The sequence below is a fragment of the Miniopterus schreibersii genome (assembly GCF_964146895.1).
Source record: "Miniopterus schreibersii genome assembly, chromosome: 16".
NCBI classification, from domain to species: domain Eukaryota; kingdom Metazoa; phylum Chordata; class Mammalia; order Chiroptera; family Miniopteridae; genus Miniopterus; species Miniopterus schreibersii.
Genome location: NC_138116.1, coordinates 10,348,845 through 10,371,065, shown reverse-complemented (window position 1 = coordinate 10,371,065; position 22,221 = coordinate 10,348,845). Strand labels below are relative to the sequence as shown.

The 22,221-nt window shown below is 48.5% G+C and overlaps 1 protein-coding gene across 3 annotated transcripts; it reads left to right on the top strand.

Annotated features, from left to right (window-relative positions):
* Positions 1-3,188: 3,188 nt before the first annotated feature.
* Positions 3,189-21,053, top strand: MYL4 (myosin light chain 4). Of its 3 annotated transcripts, none has more exons than XM_081161214.1 (8): positions 3,189-3,305; positions 11,372-11,528; positions 14,642-14,669; positions 18,406-18,555; positions 19,059-19,232; positions 19,713-19,790; positions 20,335-20,379; positions 20,896-21,053. In XM_081161214.1, the coding sequence occupies exons 2-7, from the start codon at positions 11,406-11,408 to the stop codon at positions 20,361-20,363; spliced, it is 582 nt and encodes a 193-aa protein (XP_081017340.1). In that variant the 5' UTR covers positions 3,189-3,305; positions 11,372-11,405; the 3' UTR covers positions 20,364-20,379; positions 20,896-21,053. The 3 variants fall into 3 exon arrangements, with proteins under 3 accessions (XP_081017340.1, XP_081017339.1, XP_081017341.1); XM_081161213.1 differs by lacking the exon at positions 3,189-3,305 and adding an exon at positions 11,034-11,128; XM_081161215.1 differs by lacking the exons at positions 3,189-3,305; positions 11,372-11,528; positions 14,642-14,669 and adding an exon at positions 17,993-18,286.
* Positions 21,054-22,221: the final 1,168 nt, after the last annotated feature.

Sequence of the window (22,221 nt, the reverse complement as noted above, 5' to 3'; positions counted from 1 at the left end):
GAAACACCAATGATGAGAGAGTCATTGATCAGCTAGCCTGCAACCCAGGCATGTGCCCCGACCGGGAATCGAACCCCGATTGCCTGGATCCTAGGTTGATGCTCAGCCACTGAGCCACGCCCGGCCAGGCGCATGATGTCTTTTATCCTTATATTACCAGTCCTTGGGGCTCTTTCCTCCCCATATTTGCGCTTCTCTCTTGCTGAAATTATCCCTGTTCTTGTGCGTCTCTGATCACGCAGTCTCCTGGTTTTCCTCTTACTGCTCTATTCTTTATCTTTGCAGCCCCTCTAACACTAGAATGCTTCAGGGGTCTGTTCTAGGCTTTCTTGTCACCGTACACAAACCATAGGCAAGCTCATCCAAACTCTTGGCCTGAGTTTTTCATCTAAAATTGTTCCAAAATCCGTATCTCCAGCCAGATTGCTTCCTAGAACTCTAGACCCAAATGTCTAGCTGTCACCTGGCCATCTCTATCTGGGTGTCTCACAGGTACTCTGTTCAGAACGGAACTCCTCATCCCTCACTCCTCACACTTGAAATATTTCCCATCCCAGGGTAAGGCATTGCCATCTTCTCCATTGCCCAAACCTGAAACCACTCTCTTTCTTTAACTTTAACATCTAGTCACAAAACCCTAATTTTACCTCCTAAATATACCTTTATGTCTCTTTCTGCCTCTGGCTTTACCTATGTCCAAAAACAAGTTTGATCACATCAGGATACCCTTCCCTAAATCCACTACCCCCCCAAACTCTGAGGATTTTAACTTGTCTTACAAGGCCCTCCAAGATCTAGTCCCTGCCTCCTTAACAGCTTTATCTCACCTATCTTCCTCTCATACTCTACATTCCAATGAAGGGGATCAGAATGTGCTACTTTGGCATAAGGATTATTTTGAGCTGAAAGCAATTAAGAAACAGCAAACAGAGATGTTTGCCCTCCCCGTCTGCCTAAAAGCAGGTCATAAATTTACCTTTGTGGAGGTGTTGTTCTCCCCTCTCCTATAGCAGAAGGAGGAAAAACACCCTTATCACCGGAGACACGAAATTGGCCACTAAATTGGGTCTGCACAAACAAACCTTACTAAAACAGCCTTTATCTTCCAAAGTTTCTCCATATATTTACCTTTCCACAATTTACCACCCCTAGAAGCCCAAGCCCATTTTCTTTTGTCTTGTCCCTTCTCCACAAATGTATTGCCCCAAATTCTAACCACCTCTTTGAGTTCCTTACAACTGAATTTTGTTGCGTGTATCTATGTTACATGTGTAAATAAACTCTTGTTTTAAACATTTCGTTGATCTGTCTTTTGTCAGTTTAAATTGCAAGGTCCCAGATACTGAACCTAAGAGTATAGAGGGAAAAGTTTTTTCTCTCTTCCCTACACTAGCAACATGGAACATCTTGACCCACTTTCTTGCCTCAGTGGCCTTGCACGTACTGCTCTGTCTAGAACACTTTTAATTCCACTCTTCATCTGACTATCTCTGCCCATCTTCCAAATATACTTCTTCAGGCTTTTTCTGACCTACTAGAATACAGGGTTAGGTTGGCTGGTCCTGCCATTGCTCTAGTGCTACCTTACTTGTCATTACTTACATCACCCTTTACTGCAGTTACTTGCTTAATTGTCCACTTCCTATCTAGCCTATGAGCTTCACGAGGACAGAAGCCCTGTGTGACTCCAGGATGTATTCTGCACATTTAGTACAGTAGCTGGCACATCATGGGTACTCACTCCTATTGTTTAATGAACGAATGGAATAAACTTCCATTTATAAACTCCTATAATTATATCTTGTTTATTCATTGATATTACATTCTATCCCTTCAGAATTCATGTGTTGAAGCCCTAACCCCTATCCGGGCTGTATTTGGATATGGAGTATCTAAGGGAATAATTAAGGTTAGTGAGGTCAGAGGGTGGGGCCCTGATCTGACAGGATTAGCATTCCTATATGAAGAGACACCAGACAGCTCACTCTCTCTTTCTCTACCACTCGCCCCTATGCACATGCCCCAAGGAATGGGTCATATGAGGACATAGTGAAAAAGTGGCCATCTGCAAGCTCTCACCAGAAACCAAATTTGCTAGCACCTTGATCAGACATTTTTAGTGTCCAAAACTGTGAGAAAACAAATTTCTGTTGTTTACCCAGGCTGTGGTATTTTGTTATAGCATACTGAGAAGACTGATACAATTGATTATTCTATTTATGTCTTGTCTTTTTAAAGGAAGGCCCAGTAGCATTTCTCTTGTTGCTCTTTGAAAAGATTTATATTTAGTAGATGCTTAAAAATATTCACTGAGTGATTAAAGTGGAAGTCTTTACACATAATACTTCTTCCTAAAATACTTTCCCCTTACTCTTTAACTAACTAAATTCTACTCGTCCTTCAGGCCTCAGCTTTAATATCATATACTCAGAATATCCCCTGTCCTACCTATTCTAAATTATTAGCTCCGCCCTATGATTCTCTCACAACATCTTTGTTCTTTTTCTTCATGGTATGTATGTTTAATTATATTTGTTTAATATACGTGCCACAAAGGCAAGGACTTTGGCTCACCATGATGTCCCCATCACCTAGCATAGTGCCCTGCACAAATATAAGCAATATTAAAATATTATAAATATATCTGATTATTAAATGACTTGACCACTAAACTTCTCTCTTTTGCTTTTATGACTCTCCCTTTCTGGTTTAGAGAACATGCTGGCCTTGAACATGAGTCCTTAAGGGAATTCAAGTCAAGGCAGTGTCTGAAGTGTTGAGGCTAATCAGAAAATGCATCTTGGTTGAGGTGAGTTCTGAGGTGTGCTACATGGCTGGTGGCTAGGAGGAGCAGGCTGACTCCAAAAGTACAAGGGAAAAGATAAACTGTAAGCAAATTAGCTTGCCTGGGGTGGAGGCCGTATAAGATTGGTTGAAATGGTGGTGTTGGGGACAGTTGATAACCTTTGGGTTCCAGGTTGATGACTTTAGATTTGATAAAATAGACCTAGGGAGCCGCTGGTGGTGACTGAGCTAGGGAGTGACCTCATGAGAATGGAATTTGAGAAAGATTATGCTGACAGCTGAGGGCTACTTGAATTGGAGGTGAGAGTAGGGACCTGGAATGCAGCAAAGAGACTGCTAGGGAGTGTATCTAAATTTCCATTATTCTAGGATCCTAGATGGTTGAATCTGAAAAACGATGTACAATGAAAGAAGTTCTGAGTTACTCATTCACAGTAAGAAATACTCTTATCCAATTCCTTCTCCTTAGGGCATTTGAATCCTAACCAGAAGGTCTCTTGGTGAGTACAAACTTAAAACAAAAAGAACAAATTGAATGATATTGCTAGGTATTATCTCTTTTTCCTCCAGAAGGGACATATCCACCTGACTTCTAGATAAAAAATATCTATGTCATCTGGAGAGGATGTCCACCAAATAATAGATTCTTTGTTTCTCCATTTTCTAGGTAAACTTTCATTTTTCTCTAAATAGGTCAAACAGCAATGGATCAAACACGGACTTGATTATATTCCAGTCTTGAGTAGACACTACAGTTGGCTTGAATAGACTTTGTTTTTGTTTGTTTGTTGGTTTTGTGTGTCACAAATATATGATTTGGGAGACAGGTGATGAGCTGGGTTTAAAATAGACTGAGTTTGAAGGGCCTTGAGTGAGATATGTCCAAATGTCAATTGAAAATGTGAGGTTTGAATAATTTAGGAAAGAAGTTGGTACTTGAGATATAGATTTTTCAGGCAGAACTAAATGTATTCTTTTTAATACTCTCAACAATAAAGATAAAAAATTTTAAATCCATTCTTTTTGGTTATGTAATATTTTGTAATATTTTTGTGAGATTATTTATCACTATATTAAAACTATTTATATACCTGCATCCTCTACACCAGACAGCAAACTCCCTTGGGCCAGGGATGGTCTCTCATTCACTTTAGTAACAATACCTGCATACTGTAGGTGCTCAATAAGTGTTAGTTGAGTGAATGATTGAGAGTACTCTGGATAAAAGAGAGGAGGGTCAGTGGCAAAACTTTGGTGTTATAAGTACAGCAGAGAAGGCCTGGAGAAAAGACCACAATATCTAGCCACAGAGAAGTCACTGGTGGAGCACTAGAGAGGAAGTCAGAATTCAAGATGTAAAAGAAGTTGGTGGAAAGGGAAACCAAGAAAAGAGAATCATCTTTAGCATTAAAAGCATATCCCCAAATGCTAAGAAAAAGTTCCTGCAAAGGGTGTAAGTTTCTTTTCCCTTACTGAGAGCCATCCATGCTGAGGGTGCCAGGTCATCTCTTTCATTCATCATTTATCTTCTTGTTTCCATGCCCGTGGGGGGGCTGGTCTCTCCCTGAGGGAATCTCTATCAGTTCTACCAGCTCCCACTGTTGCCTTAGAATAGTGTCCTGGGTTCTAGTCTCAGGTCTGCCATGACTCACAGTGTGACCTTGGGCAAGTCACCCCTCTGGGCCTCTAAAGTCCCTTGCAGCTGTCAGGATGTTTGGGACAGCGCAGTTTGGATGACTGATGAGGATTCCAACTTACTCTGTGCTGCTTTTCAGCTATCAATCTCTTTGACAAACACCAGCTGTCCTGCCCTCTGCTTTAGATCCTCAGGCCCACTCTAACCCACCTGTTGTTGCGCCCCTCCCAGTGCCTCCTCCCATGGTTCAGTTCACAAATGTGTCACTAGGTGGCACTGTCCTGATCGCAGCACAGAAATTAGCTTCAACCATTTTCACTGACGAGCAATTAGTCCAAACGTCATGTAGCATCCTCCACTGGTGCTAAAGCAGCTGTGGAAAGAAAGTTTAAGGGGGTAATTAAAGTGCAGGGAGAGTCAATGCTACCATGGTCCTTGATATTTTGACTTTAGGCACTGTTCCACTCCTTTTCTGCCTTTACCTTTGATGCTGTGGGCCTTATGGGTCAGTGAAACTTCAGGTTATTCATTGCTTTTCCCCTCTTTTCTTGGTAGTAAGGCATCTTAGGTACAGAGGACCAGGGTAATCATTCTCCTTGCTTTGTAGCCTTCTTTTATGAACGGTCTGGGCAAGGCCTCTTTGTTTAATTATTTACTTATTCCCTTTTATCTCATTGTTTCATCCCATCCAAACTGCATTCACGTTGGGCAACCATCAAATATTTTTAACGTGTATTTTTGTTTGTGTGTGTGTTCTTGACTAATGAGTAATGCTTCTAGCATGCCTGAATTTACATATTTAAAATAATATATTTTATTTAACTCGGAACATCCAAAATGTTATCATTTCAACATGTAACCAGTATAACCTTTACTAATGAGATGTATTACATTCTTTTTTTGTCTTCAAAATCTGTGTGTTTTACTCTTATAGTATATCTCAATTTGTATGCTAAATATTTATCAGAAATACTTGATCTATATTTAGAGTTTATAAAATTCACAGCTGAAAAAGTAGATTCACATACCTAAGTTGTTCCAAGTAGTCTTTAAAATTTTCCAATAATTGAATCAAGTACCAAATGTTATTTCCCTTTAATATTTGCATCCAAATTGACAAAAATGTTTCATCTATTTTAGAATTGACTTGACTTTGAAGCAAAAGCACATCAGTTTCAAAACTATGTCCAAGTTAAGTAAATTCACTAATTCATGTGTCAACTCGGTATTACTAACATGAAATTCAGGAGATACTGCATAACAGAAAAGCAACTCTAAATTTATTAATATCAACAAAACATTTAAACTTTTCTTGTCATTTTTGCAGCCAGTTTTTATGTAATGCTGTTGATTATAATTAAAATCTTCATATTTATGTTAGAAAATGTGCATCATGAGAGGTTTCTATTTTAGTGTAAATTCTTGTTCTTCTCTTGCTAAGTCACAAATAAGCATTTTCTTTCATTTTCTTTCTTTGGAGCTTCAATTTTAGTCTTAGGTGGAAGGGCTTCTTAGTTTGCAATTCACCTGCCCGGAGAGTTTAGGGGGTGGGGAGGGGAAATGCCTGGTTAAGTTTGGTTGCCTCTACCTGCTTTTTTTTTTTTAAAAAAATATCTCTTTATTGATTTCAGAGAGAGGAAAGGAGAGGGAGAGAGAGAGACAGAAACATCAATGATGAGAGAGTCATTGATCAGCTGCAGCCCGCAACCCAGGCGTGTGGCCTTACCGGGAATTGAACCCTGATCGCCTGGATCCTAGGTCGATGCTTAACCGCTGAGCCACGCCCGGCTGGGCACTACCTGCTTTTTTAATCACCTCTTCATCAGCACAGCTCATCTTCAGTGCCCTGATGTTACCCTCACCAGCCCCCGGGTCACAGGTTCGAGTCCCGCAGGTGTAGGGGCATCACCGTTTGTTCTGAGACGGCGGTGGATGAAGGGAGCTCAGAGCCCCAGAGCTCCTTTTCTCTCTACCATTCTGCAGCCAAACCTGGCCTCCTCCTGCCCCAAACCAAAGCCACGCTCCACCACACACACCAGTTTAAACCCGGTCTATCTTGGTATTTTCTCTTTCTAATTCTTCCGTGGTTGATCTTGGGAGAGGGAGCACTGGTCACACTAGTTCAACTGGGACTCAAGTGTAAGGATTCTGAGCACTTCCTCTGTGTTAGACACTGTTGTAAGCGTGTCACCCAGATGAACTCACTTAATCCTCACAACCGCCCTATGAGGTTATATTAGCAGCCCCATCTGATAGATGGGAAAACTGAGACGTAAAGAATTTAACTAGCTCGCCTAGAGAACTAACCTGTTGAGGACTCAAACCCAGGTACTCTGGCTCCTGAGTGGGCCCTCTTAACCTCTGCCTTGCAGTGGATTTACCCAGCGCCCTCTATGGTCAGATTAATGTTATGTCGGCCAAGGCATCACCCCAAGGTGTCTAGCTTATGAGACACTGGCCAGAAGAGAGGAAGGAGGGTGACAAGGACAAGGCATTACTGGCCAGGCCTGCTGTCAGCAGCATTTGATCCCAGGCTGGAGACTAAGGGATGTCTCTCAGGGCAAACCCAGGCTCAGCCTGGTTGGAGGTGAAGGGAGGCCGGTGAGTAAACGCATAAGCCCAGCCCAAATGAGGGCTGATGTCATTTCTCCTCTGAATTTGTCTCTGAATTTGACATGTGGTGTAAACTTGTTGGTGTGAAATTCTGCCTACGCCTCCCATGCGCTGAGTTTGAGGGCCTTCTAGTGCGAGCATTTTTTAAAATATATCTCTTTATTGATTTCATAGAGAGGAAAGGAGAGGGAGAGAGAGAGATAGAAACATCAATGATGAGAGAGTCATTGATCGGCTGCCTCCTGCATGCCCCCGACTGGGGATCGAGCTCACAACCCTGGCATGTGCCCTGACCGGGAGTCGAACCCCGATCGCCTGGCTGGGCCAGTGCGAGCATCTGAGTGGGCTGGCGCGACTCCGGCTGCGGACCCGGACGCCTCCCTGGGCGGCTGTTGGGCTGCCGGTACCCGCTCCTCTCCTGGCCTCTTCGCCCGCCTGCCGCTTTCCCGCCCTCTTCTTTCCTTTGCCCTGGGGTGGTCAACATGTATTGGAGGGTGGGACCCTGTCTTAGACCCTGGGAAGAAGGATACTCGGGAGGGATAAGATTTGAAGGTCAGTCAGTGACCATGAAGCCGAGTGAGCACCATGAGAAAGCGAAACCTCTGACTCCAGTTCCTGGGCTCTTAGGAGCTGTGGGCATCGTGAGTTTTCGTAATAACAAGGCTAGTGTCTGGCGTCTTGATTCTTGACTCTCTCTGGGAAACCACAGCCCTCCTCCGGTCCCTTCTGAAGTGCCGGGCATCTCGGCCTTGCCGGCCTTGCCGAGAGAGAATTAGAAGCTGATCCGAGGAGCGTCTCCTCCCCCACTGGGTGCCTGTGGCCTAAGGTTTCAGGCTGCCAGGCTCCTTATCTGCCTGGCCCCAGGGACCTGCTACATGCCTTCTGAGCCACAAATATTTCACACCGGGGCACCCCGCTGCTGCCCCCCCTCCCCGCTCCTTTCCAGCTTCCTCATTCCTAAATCCACACCCTGCGCTCTCCTTAGCCACTGCGCCTCCCACGGCCCTCTCACGTGGGCCCCTCTCCTGGAACTTTTGTTTTTTTTAATTTTATTTTTGTTTAAAATATTACAGATGTCCCTTTTTCTCCCCAATGACCCTTCCCCCCCCCGTTTCTTCCCCCTCCCCAGTCCCTCTCCCCACCATTGTCCGTGTCCTTGGGTTGTGCATGGAAATCGGAGAAACCTGCCCGGGAAAGCAAAAGGAAACGAACAGCTACGAATGATTCCTACGAGCCAGAGGTGGTTTGTGGTGCCTCACTGACATTCACGCAGCTCTCGCCACCACTGGAGAAGGGAGCGTTTGCTAGGGAAGGCCCTGAAGGGACGGGGCCCAAGGGGATGGTGGCAGAGCCAGGATGTAGGCCTGGGCTTGTTTGCCCCGAGAGCCCACACCCTTCCCGTGTGCCCGAGCCCCCTCGAGCCCCACCCAGCCTTCCCAGCTTTCTAACCTTGTTGCTCTGTTCCCAAGCACACTGGATATTTTGCTTCTTCTTATAGTTGAAAGAAAGAAAGAAGACAAAGGGAAGGAGGGAAGGAGGGAAGGAAGGAAGGAAAGAAAAAGAAAGGAAAGGGGAAGAGAAAGGAAAGACCACCTTCCTGCTCTATGTCTTTTGAAGATCATACTTCTTTCTAGAATGAATAGAAAAACTTGTTTTTTAACTGGAAGGGGACATAGGAGAGCATCTCATTCAGTGGTTATTTTTAAACTCTTAAACCATGGAACCGTTTTTTAGAAAGTGGTCGTGGGCTGCCCAGTGTATAAAGCCCAGGGGAGTGGTGCTGATTGAAGTGGTAGGGGGTGGGGGAGCTCCCAAACCTGGCCTCTCTGCGTCCCTTGCAGTGGAAGCCAATCAGGGAGCCTTAGGTGTCTTTCGAACACCATTTGAAAACTCCTGATCGTCTCTCATTTAAGAGACAAACAAGCTGAGACCCAGGGAGGGGAGAAGTGGCCGGCAGAGTCAGTGGGTCGTCCAGCTTCTGGCCTGCAGCTTTGTACAGAAACCCCAGTTGTGCATCTGTGTAAACCCCTCAGGACACCTGGTCCAAGAAGGGGATGCCGTTGGGAGTAGAGAGAGGGGAGAGGCCCGGCTGATTCCTTCCTTCCTTCCTTCCTTCCTTCCTTCCTTCCTTCCTTCCTTCCTTCCTTCCTTCCTTCCTTCCTTCCTTCCTTCCCTCCCTCCCTCCCTCCCTCCCTCCCTCCCTCCCTCCCTCCCTCCCTCCCTTCCTTCCTTCCTTCCTTCCTTCCTTCCTTCCTTCCTTCCTTCCTTCCTTCCTTCCTTCCTTCCCTCCCTCTTTCCTCACCAGCAACCTGAGCTCCCAACCCTCCTGGGCAATAAGGTAGTCAGGTAGTGGTCAGACAGGGAAGCGGGAAGGGTGCAAGCAGAGGCACCTGGGAGCAGGTGAGGGTCAGAAGGAAGAGAGAAGGGGAGACAGAAGAGAAGAGTTCAGGAGAAAAGAGCAAAGGAGCCTCCACGCCAGCCCAGGACCAGGACCAGCCCATGGTGTACGCCCTGCTCTTGCTCTAGTATCTCCCCGGGCAAGTCCCAGTCCCTTTTCCCTGCCTCAGTTTCCTTTGAAGGCTTCCTGCTCACAGCAGTGAGAGCAGGTGTAAGCCACAGGAGGGGCAGGGTGGTGTCAGGGCACCGCACACAGGGCCAGGATTCCATGCTCAGCTCTGCTGTGTGCCTTGAGGTAGCTCCAAAGTCTCCCTGGGCTTAGATTCCTCACCTACAAAACCAGGCAGGTTGGGACGATCTCTAAGTGCCCTTTGGGCTCTGAAAGATCTGGGACTTGAAGCCTGTGCTTAGGGAGCCTGGGAATGGGCTGATGTGGGTCCCAAGACCCCTGCAATTGCAGGCTTAGGAGCTAACAGGGACCAGGGGTTATGTAGTCTAGCAATCTGGTTTTAGAGGTGAGGCAACTGGCCCTAGAAAGGCAAAGAGACTTTTCTGTTTTCTTGGTGTTATTCCTCTTTATCCTTTGAATTATAGTCTCAAGATTCAGCCCAAAGCAATTCTGTGCAGTGGATAAGCTTTTCTTGCGCTGTTTTTCTGAACACTTACTGACTTTCAACATTTTTTTACAAAAACAGCACATGCTCATTATAAAATTTTCCATGAATACAGGAAGTGAAAAAAGTAAAAAACTGCCAGTTGCTGTCATCATCCCATCCTCACCCCCTAGGTCCCCAGGGGTGTCTTCTGTTAACACGTTAGTGTGTATTCATCCTGATCTTTCTGATGAACACACAGACATGTGTCCCCCATAAATGGGATTATAATATCAAGCATTCACGCCCAAACTTTAGAATCAGACACCCCTGGGTTCTAATGCAGCTCATAGCTCATTAGCAGCGTGACCTTGTTAGCTGTTACCACTTCTAGTCTCAGCCTCCCCATGTGTAATACGAGAGTAATAATAATATTTACCTTATAGGATTGTGGTGAAGATTTGATGAGATTTTATATGAACAGCGCTTAATGGTGTTTGGTACACAGTAAGCACCACACACACACACACACCCACACCCAGAGGTATAGTGAAAATGAGACCTGAGTTCCCTGACCTCCAGTCTCATCCACTTTCAGCCATACCTGCCTCTCACTCTGGTTCCCTGGGCACATGTTAAGTGCTCAATACTTGCTGAATGAATGGATAAGTTTGCTGGGGGTAGTAGACCTAGGGATCAGAGGTCTGTGGAGTTCCTAAGATGCCTGCTCTGGAAGACGGAGGGTTCACCCTGTGGATTGGGAGGGGGTGGGAGTGAGTGCGTTTTCCGGACCAGCTGTTGCTTCAGGGCTCTGGGCCTGAGAGTTGAGCCTCAGGACAGAGTGGAGGCCCCAGAGTGGCTCTCAGCTTAAAGGATCTTGGCTTCAAAGGAATGTGCAGTGGGCTGCCTCTGCTCAGGAGGGGCTAAAAAAAGCCTGACCCTCCCCTGGGCTTTGTGTGAGGGTTATCAACTGTTCAAGTCAGCTCATCTCTCTGGCTGGGCGCTGGCATTTTTGAGAGGGCCTGTTTTCCTGGCCCCTCTGGGTTTCCACCAATTGGCAGGAAGGGGTCAGCCTGTCCCAGAGGTAGAGACCATGAGGGGTATGAGGGGTGGAGAGAGGGGGAGGGGGCTGGTGGCATCAAACCTGGTGACAATACACAGTTGTCAGCTGTCCCCTGCTGGTTTTCTTCCTTTTATAGTAAGTAGCAGCTGCTCTTGCTCTCACCCAGTCCCTCCGTGGGGGCTCCTGCCCAGGATAAAAGGGGAGAGAGGCTGCCCAGTCTCCTGTCTCCTTCCCCAGGCACTGCATCTCTTGATTCCTTCTTAGGTGCCACCTCCACCAAAGATCCCAACAAGGCAACATGCCTCCCAAGAAGCCTGAGCCTAAGAAGGAAGCTGCCAAGGCAGCTCCAGCCCCTGCCCCAGCCCCTGCCCCAGCCCCTGAGGCCCCCAAGGAAGCTGCCTTTGACCCCAAGAGTGTAAAGGTGAGTCTCAGCCGCTGGGATAGGGGTGGGGATGACATTCAGGGTCTTATTTGCCTACAGCTTAGAGAGTAACTTCAAGGAGGCTGGGCTGGGGTAAGGCTATGGTGTCCAAGCCCCAATCACAGTCCTGGGGGTGGTGGAGTAGGTGCTGGAGCTGGTGAGGGGTGTTTTGGGTTGTTTGGCCTTGCCCCTTGAGAATAGAATTCTGCTCCGTCTGAGGAAGCGCTGCTCTGTCACCCTGATTTGCCCGGCAGAGTTGGGAATGGCAGGGAGGTGCAACCATCCAAACTTTTTTTTGAAAACACAATGTTTTTATTGATTTCAGAGAGAGGAAAAGAGAGGGAGAGAGATAAAAACATCACTGATGAGAGAGAGTCATTGATCGGCTGCCTCCTGCACGCCCCCCACTAGGGGTGGAGCCTGCAACATCGATCCAGGACCTCCTGGTTCAAGGGTTGATGCTCATCCACTGAGCCGTGCCGGCCTGACCCATTCAACCTTTTTTTAGGGCACTTTGGGGGCCACCATAGTGAAGTAAAAGAGACTGACCCTTTTCTCAGAGAAAAGACACAGAAGGATAACTGCCAGTGGAACTTGGAGTCAGTGATGTTGGTAGTGAGGGAGTGTGTTCCCTATGCCTGGGGAGGCTTCACTCTCAGACTCTTGCCGTGGGTGGGGGTTGGGGGGCAGGGAGGCTCTAGATAAGGTGACAGAGCGTGGTTCCCTCTCTTCTTCCCTAGTCCAGGTGGGCTCCCCCTTCCATGGCCTCAGCCTGGGCTCCTATCTGGCGTAAGCAGAGCACTGGCCCATCCTAGCTGAGACTCTCTCTCTAACCTGGTGAGGCTGCCGGGCCTGGTTCCGTCTGCCGCCGCAGTCCTATTCTCTCTCTACCCTGCCCTGTGCCCCTGACACTGGAAGGTTCCTTTTTCTGGAGCTGGTGTAGGCCCTGCCAGCTGACTCAGTCCTTTTAGGCCTCCCACGTCTCCGGCCCAGCTGCAGAAGGAATGGAACTGGGAGGGGACGGGCCTAGGAAGGAGCAGGTCAGAGGTCTCAGGAGAGCAAAGCAGTTTTAGGCGTTGGCACAGAATGTAAGAGGGCAAGTGGCCACTGGTATGAACAGCTATTAATAACAAGTTGGGTGTGGTGGGCCCCTGGGAATGTCAGCCTGAAGTCAGGGCTGGGGTGGTGAGACGTCAGAGCAAAATAAGAGCCCAGGAGCAGGTTCTGTGACAAGGAGGCAGGAAACTAAAACCCTGGGCTCTCACTGGATGACCCTCCCTGGCAGTCTCAGGATTCCTCCCAGCTCCCACAGCCCCGGAGACCCTGCAGTTGTGCCAAGTGGTCAATCTATGGTAATGTCTCCAGGAGGCAGGAGTTAAGCAGAACTGCCTTGGCCAAGAGATGGAGGCAGTTGCCCCACCCCCGAGCTTGGTTATGGCACACTCTGGGGAAACTGAGGCATAGTGTACGATCTTGAAAATACCTGCAGGTATTCTAGCTCATACATCACTCCCTCTATGGGTAAAGCCTGGCAAGAAAAGCTGACTATCTCTGGGCAGGATGTCTTTATTTCTGATTTGTTCTGATAGGCCTGGGCCCTGGAGCCTGGGCAACAGCTCACTAGTGGTATCAGACAAGTGCTTTCCCCTCGGCGTATCACTTCCCTCCATCACCCACTTCCCCCGCTTTCTTTTCCCTGGTTTCACTCCCCTTTTCCATGTCTGCGTATTCCACTCCTGGGTTTTTTAAAAGTTGCTTTAAAGTAGAAAAAATATGTGTCTTTCATGAAGGCTATTTTCCTTATTACTTGTCCTTCTCAGTTCCTTTGCTTAGAAGATTCTTTGCTCAAAGAAAGAGCAAAAGTGATAGCCCCAATGTGTGTGGTTCTGACCATGTATTCTGATGTTATGTCTTTCTACTAATTTTTCTTACATGTATACTCCTGGGACTTAAAGAATTGCAAAGTAAGACAAACTGTACCTTTTCCTCAGAGAGTTCATGCAAAGGATCCTTTAGCCCATTTAGGGGGTTTCTTTAACTTCCTGACCCCCCCCCCCCCGTTTGGCACAGTCCATTCCTGGGCACAGCTAGTTCCCTTCCCAACCTGGTGTAACTCCTCCGCTGCTCCCCTAGCTCATTGCAGCCACCCGCAGGGTCCTCATTAACGGAGGTCAGCCTGGGGTGGGCACAGCACAGCTCAGAATGACTTAGGAAGGATGGTGCAGGAAGAAGGCGACCCAGGATTGGTCCCCACCAGCAGCGGAGAGGGGATTTGGGGGGGAGGTGGTGGTGGTTGATAAGGACAATGAAGAAACACACGATCTTAAATGGAAATGACTCATGCTTGGTCATTGTCATTCATTTTCAGAGCCTCCTACCTTCCTCTTCTGTACTCATAGTTGAATTATTATGCATTGGGGGAGGGGAATCTAAAGTATATTCCTTTGCTCAACAAATATCTTTTGAGTGTGCACTCAGTGCCAGGAATTTCCATGAGCAACAACAAACATTCCTGTCTTGCAGGAACCCTGGCTTCAGGGCGCCAGGATACACATATGGGCATGACTGGAAACAGTTACCAAGCATCGAGGGTCCACCCAAACTACTCCTGCTGTTCCAGAGTGCCTACGAGGGAGGGACTGGGGTGGAGTGGGGTGAGGGATGGCCGCATTGAAGGAGATGACCTATAGTCAACATGAGGTAGAAAAGGAAGGCCAAGGGTGAGAGTGGGTGGCGCCCAAAAGGAGTGGAAGTGCGGCTTGTGGGAGGATTGTGGAGCAGGGAGAGTCGGAAGCGATGGAAGGGAGGTCGGTTTATGGTCACTAGGTCAAGAAATTCACACTTGACACAAAAGAGTTATAAGGAGGGAGTGTAGGTTCTAGAGTTATCCAGGGTATTTCACTTGGAGTCATCACTTAACAAGCGGTATTGAGACAGACTTGGAGGCTGTCAGTCGTGTCCCACTCATCAGGAGACTGCTGTTTCACACTTAGCCCACAGTCTCCTTCCCTGCTCCTCTGGGGCCTGTTGGAGGTGACCTGGCTGGTGGAAGCCACTTCTGCTTCCCTTGGGAAGCCTTTGGCAGCCTCATTCCTCTGTGTTTCTCTCCCCAGATAGACTTCACTGCTGACCAGATCGAAGGTGAGTACTAACAACCCCCCCTCCCCCCTTGCGTCCTCTCTGTTGCCCTTCCTGGAGTAGGGACAGGAGGAGGAAGAGCTGTCGTCATCACCATCATAGTAATCATCATCATTATCATAATAGCAAACTTACATTTCCTGTGGATTTGCTCTTTGCTCACTTTTGCCTACTACATGTTGTTACTTAAGCATGCATTAACTCATTTAATTCTCACAATGACCCTGTGAGGTGGGGACTATAACCACCCCATTTTACAGGTGACAAAAGTGAGACACAGAAGTTGGGTGGCTTGTCCAGTCTTAAGATTCAAACTCAGGCAATCTGATTCCAGACCTGAGTTCTCAAGTACTCTGCCAGACCACCTAGAACATAATAGATGCACAGCAAAAATGCCTCCCCCCCCAACTCCCAAAATCTATGCCCCAACATATTTAGAAGCCCTCATTCCTGTTCCTGTTATTGGAAAGCCCCCCTCGGGTTACCAGCTTCCTCTTCCCGCCTCCTGAAGTCTGCCAAGATGCTCACTCACTAATGGTGGCAAGGCCAACAGTAACTTGGGATGTCCTAGTCCACCTGTGAGCTCCATCAGCAACACTTCTCCATCTTTGTTGAAGGCAACTTATTTTTCTCAATCTTACATAAAGTGTTATTTAGTGTAGCTTCAAGACAAGCCTCAAGATCTCCAGCCCCCTTCCAACTTGATGGTTGTCCCTTAGCCCATCTTCTGGTGTTTTGAGAATGAAATGTTTCATAATGTGTATCTGCTTCACCCCTGGGGCTCACTGTCATTGCAACTTAGCCCTCTGTTTTCCTCATGACATGCCCGCAGGACATAAAATCATAGGAGTTGGAAGGGACCTTGAAAGGTCATCTGACCCAACTTCTCTGATTTTAAACACATATTACATATATATGTGTTTATATATATAAATATCCTCACCTGAGGATATTTTTTTCCATTGCTTTTCAGAGAGAATGGAAGGGAGAGAGATGGAGAGAGAGAGAGAAAAACATCGATGTGAGAGAGACACATTGATTGGTTGTCTCCCGCACATACCCCAACCTGGGCTGGGGATCGAGCCTGCAACCGAGGTACATATGCTTGGCTGAAATCAAACCCGGGACCCTTCAGTCTGCAGGCTGATGCTCTAACCACTAGGGCCATAAAGATTTTCAGGACTGGGGCCTAACTCATTCCAGCCTTTTATCCCTCTGACTTTGAAGATTTTCTCTCTTATGTTGGATCAGAATAGTTTCTGCTTTAATTACCTCTGCTATCTCTTCATTTACTTATCAGTGAAGCTGAAGACGGTTCTCTCATGCTGGAAAGAATGTTATTTAAAATTAGGAGACTTTGGTATTATCCTGAATTCTGCCACTATGACCGTGGGACTTTGAGCAAGTCACTCCTTTAAACCTTAATTTTCTTATCTGCAAAGTAAGGTTCTTTTTGATTCAGAAATTCTGCGACTCTGTTCAGCACCCTCTAGATGCCCCTCATCTATTTGAAGGTAGTTATCAAATCTCTTTGTAGCTCTATATTCTCCACGTGACATGGCCCAAATTTCTTTTATGTCTTTTTTTTTTTCTTCTCATAGAAACTATGAGCTTCTAACCCTTGACTGCCTTCTCTGGTCCCTCTCCAGATTTCCATGCCCTTCTAGAACGGGGTTACCACCATTGTACATTGCTCTAGCAAGCAGCTGACTACTACAGACGATTGAGAAAAGGTTTCTTCTGAGCCCATTAGCATCACTCTCAGATACCTCAAGATCACCCTGGCTTTGTTTTTTTCTGGTAGCAATCCTAAACTTCAGCGTTTGGTTCTTATGTGTGTCCCAGGTTTCCCAGAAGGCTGGAGCATTAGCAGGTCTCCTCGCTCCTCCTCATTTCCTTGGTTTCCTTAACAGCCGGTCAGAAGTCACATCTGCATTGGTCTAAAATGAGCATAATTATATACCTATAGCATAAGGTTTTTGTAAAAATTAATGAGGCAATCCATGCAAATTATCAGCTCAGAGCCTGGCCCCAGTAAGTACTCAAATCATAAGTTGTTCTTAGTTGCTTCCTCCTCATGTTCCAGTCTCTTAGAAGGTATCATTATAGTCTGCTTTTATGAGGAGACTCCTATTAAATCCAACCTCACTCTTCTGAGTGAAACAGGAGATCAAGAAGTCTGAGTTCAGAGTCAACTAGCAAGCATGTATTTATCAAGCACTGAACTTGTGCCAGAAGGCAAGCTAATTGCTTCAAAAATTAAAAAAGATAATAATAAAAATCAACCCCTTTCAACAAAGCTGTGAGATCGGTGTTACTTCCTTATTACAGAAGAGGAAACCAAGGTTTATTGAGGTTAAGTGACTTGGTCACAGTTAAATGGTAAGATTAGGATTAAACTCAGTAAAATAACACTAATAGCATTGTTTGAGAATCTACTACATGCAATTCATTGTGTTAAGATTTTTTTACATAATTATTGTATTTGATTTGGATGTAATTAAAAAACCCTGTGAGATAGGTGCCATTTATAGAAGAGGTTTTATAGAGGTTAAATATTTACTTGCCCAAAGTCACACAGCCAGTAAGCAACAGAAGTGGAATTTGAACTCATTCAGTATTGTGATAGACCTGTGGTTTTACATCTTTTTAATTCATCCAAAGCCGAATAAAGAGTTGCTGGTAAAAGTTTTGGGGAACCTGCTTTGATGTGTGGAATGATTGTAAATAATCCATATGCAGCCTCTAAGTAAATAATTGTTTCTAAAGTACTTGGCTTTTCTCCTAGGTAGTCTACACATTCTTCTTTGGTTTATATCGTTAATCTGCTTAGCAAACCATTTCTTTGCAGATAGTAAAAGGTAACTGCAGTGCCCTTCCTGATCCCAATTATCCCCGGTAGTGAATTGCTTGAATCCAAATTAGTGAGGAATTAGGTTCCTCGCAAGCGCGCAGAAGTGCCTTCATTCAGCCTTGCCCCTTGGACGCCTGCCCCGTCCCTATCGGGAGTGTAGGCCCCTTAGATCCAAGCTGGCTTCAGAGCCAGGAAATACAGTAACAACCACCATTTGTAATCCCCCAGCAACCCACTCAGGTTGCACTGTATCCCCTCTTAGAGCTAAGAAGGACCGCGCTGGGAGGTTAGTAGTTTGGGGGGGCGGGGGGGGGCGTGCTGGTCAGTGGCAGAGTCGGGTGGTCTGACTGCTTCCATCATGTCATCTTGTCTGGCGTGGGAGCCCCCTTCAGCCTGGAAGAGGAGGTACTGATATTAATTAGCTGGCCTTTTAGCAGGGCTCCCCATTTGCGGAGCGCCCCGCCTCCCCCGGCGCCTCCTCGGACGCCCGCGGCTGGGCGCGCTCCGGGCGGCGCTGCTGCGCCGGGTGCTGCCCGAGACGACACCCGCAGGCTCGGCCGCCTCACTGCACAGCCGGGGAGCCGGGAACCCCACCGCCGAACCGGTGCTCGTTCCGCTTCCCTGCCATTTTCCACAGCGAGGGTCCCCGCCGACACCCGCGAGGGGTGGGTGGATGGGCGGGTGGAGGCCGCGGAGAAGCCGGCTGACGGCGCAGATCGCAGGCCGGCGCTGCAGCGGGTCACGCCGGCACCGGGCAACAGGACGGGTGGGGCTCCCGAGGGGCCGGGAGGGAACCGGGAATATCTCACGGGCCGCACCGACCCGCCCCCAGCCCAGGTGGGGCCGCCCTGCCCCGCCGCTGCCCGCCGGGCCTTCTCTCCGCAGAGTTCAAAGAGGCCTTTTCGCTGTTCGACCGGACCCCGACCGGGGAGATGAGGATCACCTACGCGCAGTGCGGGGACGTGCTGCGGGCGCTGGGCCAGAACCCCACCAACGCCGAGGTGCTGCGCGTCCTGGGCAAGCCCAAGCCCGAAGGTGGGCGGCGGGGCGCTGCCCAGATCTGCCTCCTGTGGGCCCCTCTCCCCCTTCCTCCCCTTGAGCCCGTCCCGCGGCCTCCCCTCCCCGCTTAGCTGACCCAGGACTTAGCTGCCCCTTGAAGAATGTGGCCTGGGCTTGCTCCTGGAGGGCAGGAGCGACATTCTCTCTTCCTCTGACACTCAAGGGTGCCAGGGACACTGGGGCAGGAAGGCTTGGTGGGAATCTGATAACTCCCTACCCGGGAGCCCTTAGTCCCTGTGACCCTTGTGAGTTTTATCACAATTAATTTGTTTCTGATAATGGGTAGAGCATGGAGGACTGCAAATGATCCATTTAATATAAATTAGAACAGATTCAAGATTAGCTCTAGAATGATGCTCAGCCCCGGGTGCTGCCAGGGATGGGTCCCAGCCTGACAGAGGCGGGGCGCTCTCTGACCCTCTGCTCCCCTTGCTGTCCTGCTCATGGCACTTCCCTTTCCTTCCCCACGCCACCTGAAGAGATGAATGCCAAGATGTTGGACTTTGAGACGTTCCTGCCCATCCTGCAGCACATCTCCCGCAACAAGGAGCAGGGCACCTACGAGGACTTCGTGGAGGGCCTGCGCGTTTTCGACAAGGAGAGCAATGGCACGGTCATGGGCGCGGAGCTTCGCCACGTCCTCGCCACCCTGGGTATGCCAGCTGGGCAGAGGCAGAAAGAGGGGGCAGAATGGAAAGGTGGGAGTGCCTAGGTGGCAGATTTGGGGAGCCCCTGAATCCTGAGGATCACATACCGATCCAGCCCTGTCTGTCTGGGCTCTGCAGGAACAGCCTCCCCCCCACTGGGTTTGGGAAAAGATGGGAGCAGGTTGGCAGAGCAGGTGTGACTGCTGAGGCCTGGGAGGTGGGACCCAGGGTTCCTGTCCTTGCCTTTGCCTTGGCCACGGGGGCCCTGGTCTGCTCGCCCAGTGAGAGGTGCAAGGCAGAGGTAGAGGCTTGGGGCCTAAAAAGGGCCTTAAGACCTTGGTCCACTCTCCAGTGCCTTTGGGGGAGGCTTGGTATGACCACTTCCAGATCAAGGAATCCTAGGCCTTTAGGCTTGAGGGGGCGTTTGGATTTTTCCTGTCCCTCCTTTGCCATCTGCAATTAACAGCCCACTGACTCCCACCCCAGGAGAGAAGATGACTGAGGCAGAAGTGGAGCAGCTGTTGGCTGGGCAAGAGGATGCCAATGGCTGCATCAATTATGAAGGTATCGGGTCACGCCTCACTTCCCCAGGGAACCCAGGGATGGGAGGGCAGTGCGGTGTGGACCAGGTGGGCATGCAGAACAGAGGAGATCCAGGAGCTAGAGGACATGGCCACCAGATGGACTTTGGTGGTGTTCTTTTCCATTCTGGTATAATGGAAGAAGCATGGAATTTGGAGGTAGCTCTGTGATATACAAGCTGTGTGACCTTGATTAAGTCACTTACTTTCTCTGAGCCTCAGTTTTCTCATCTGAAAAATGGGGTGATACAGGCACCGTTATCAAGGTTGTGGGGATTAGTAGAGGTGATGTATCTCATTTCGTCTATGTCAAGTATCTGCACTGAGTGGACACGGAGCAGATAGATGTAAGGTCTCTTCCCTCTTCCCTTTTCTCCTACCAACCTCCAAATAAGAGAAAGAATCACAGTCTGGAGAAGGGGAGTGGAAGGTTTGAAGTCAGGGGAGGGGAAGCGGTTTAAAGTGCCAGGAAGGCAATAAAGAGCTGAGAGGGGCCAAGGGCAATGGCTGATTTTTTTCTTTCCCAGCCTTTGTCAAGCACATCATGTCTGGGTGAAGCGGACCCCTCCAGGGTGAGTACAGCGTCTCCATCCTGGTCCTTTCCGGGCTACCGAGGGGCTGTGGAACATCACATGCCCCAAGCTCTTCTGCCCCAGCCCTGACCCCTGAAGAGGAAACCGCAGGGGATGATGCCCGGGCGGCCAGCCGGCCCCACTCACCATTTCCTCTCCCGCTTTGCTCCTGCCTTGCTCCTGCCCTCGTTCCCTTCCTGCCCAGCCTCCTGCCCTCCCTGGTCTTTGTACCTACCTTGACCCTCATCAGTCACGTCCCCCTGCCTCTCCCAGGGCCTCTCAAGGCCAGTCCATTCTCTCCCTCAGGCCTGGGGCCTTTTGTACAGGTTCCTGTGGATGAGAAAGCCAGATCCCAGGTGGAAGAGCGTGGCCCTGGCCTATAATCTTGACCCTGTTCCTCACTCCCTTCCCTGTGCTCCCCTGGGCTTGGTGCCATCCTGATAGGGATGTGGGGTTTGTGGTGGGGGACTGGGTATGGAGGGAGAGATGTCCTTCCCACCTAGCACTTTCTTTCAGGTGCCTGGCCCTTGGATCTAGCCCTCCCAGGGTTTTAGTGAGAGGCCCAGAATGACTGAGCTGGAGCAGGAGTCCTGGACTGATCACTGCACCACAGCCAGAGGACCTCATGAACCCATAGCTCTCCCTGCAAATAAACATCTCCCTGATCCCCACCAGTCTCTGAGTTGTTTTTTAAAACTAATTAATTTAGTTGTTTTTGTGTGTATGTGAGAAAAAGAGAGGGAGGGAGAGAGAGAGAGAGAGAAAGAGGGAGAGAGAGAGAGAGATCACCTGAGGCCACATGTGTATTCCTCAGAGAAATGAGTAGTATCTGGGAGCTAGGAGACAAAGGCTCCCCATGGATCCAGAAATATGAGGGCCAGACCCACGAGTGGTTCTCCACAAAGTCCTCAGGACCCAGGAGCCTTTTATCTTGTGGCATTGCAGTGTGTGACCTCTATTCGCGGCCTAGGATGGCTGCTTCTGCTGCTGGGCACAATGCCGGGCACCTCACATCTCATTCTCTCATCGCTGCTTAGGAGGTAGGAGTTGTTGTTCCCATTTAAGGATGTAAAAATATCACATAGAAACAATAACAACAACAAAGTCAACTCTTAAGTATTTTAGTGTCCCCCCTCCAGTTGAAGGCTGTAGCATGACATCTGTTGGAGGAGGTCATCAAGAGGATGTGACTGTCAGCTGACCTTAGAGGTGGACCAGGGCACTGGAGGCTCCTCACCCCCTCCCTTGCCCTTGGCATGTACGCTCTGCCCACCATCCTCATATGAATAGCTGTTTCAAGGATGCAGCCTTGAAAGAGCAACGTGTTGTTGAGGCCATCTGGCCTGTGTATGTGACTGAACCCCACTGAAGCCTCTGAAAAACTTAGAAGATTCTGGTGGGAGGTGCAGGGATCGACTTGTCTTTCTGCTGCCCCAAACAAGCCTCATAAATACGTTCCCTTGCTTATTAAAACTGCCACCTATCAATCTGGAGGGGTCTACCTCTTTCTTCTTACCCTCCGTGTACAGGGTTCACTTTGCAAACCAACAGCATAATACTAATATTCGGGAAAAACCAATTTCATAAAATATCTTCCCTAATTAGGATTTACAAAACCTCCCTCAGGCCTACTGGTCATTCCCAAACCTTCCTGTCAGTTTCTAAGGCCTTCCTTTATTTGCCACAGTCTCCAAGGAACACCACTTGCAGCAGCCAGCTGGCCTCCTTCCCCTGTTAGCTCCCTGCTCTGCCGCCCCCTCCTCCTCCCCCCTGGCCCCATGATCTCTTGATCAATCTCCGTTCTCCCCCCTGACTCTCACTCCTCTTTCTGCCCATTCGAGT

Coding starts and splice junctions, on each gene's coding strand:
- MYL4 (XM_081161214.1), top strand. CDS start 11,406: ATGCCTCCCAAGAAGCCTGAGCCTAAGAAGGAAGCTGCCAAGGCAGCT. Junction 19,233..19,712: donor CCACGTCCTCGCCACCCTGG/GTATGCCAGCTG, acceptor CTCCCACCCCAG/GAGAGAAGATGACTGAGGCA. Junction 19,791..20,334: donor TGGCTGCATCAATTATGAAG/GTATCGGGTCAC, acceptor TTTCTTTCCCAG/CCTTTGTCAAGCACATCATG.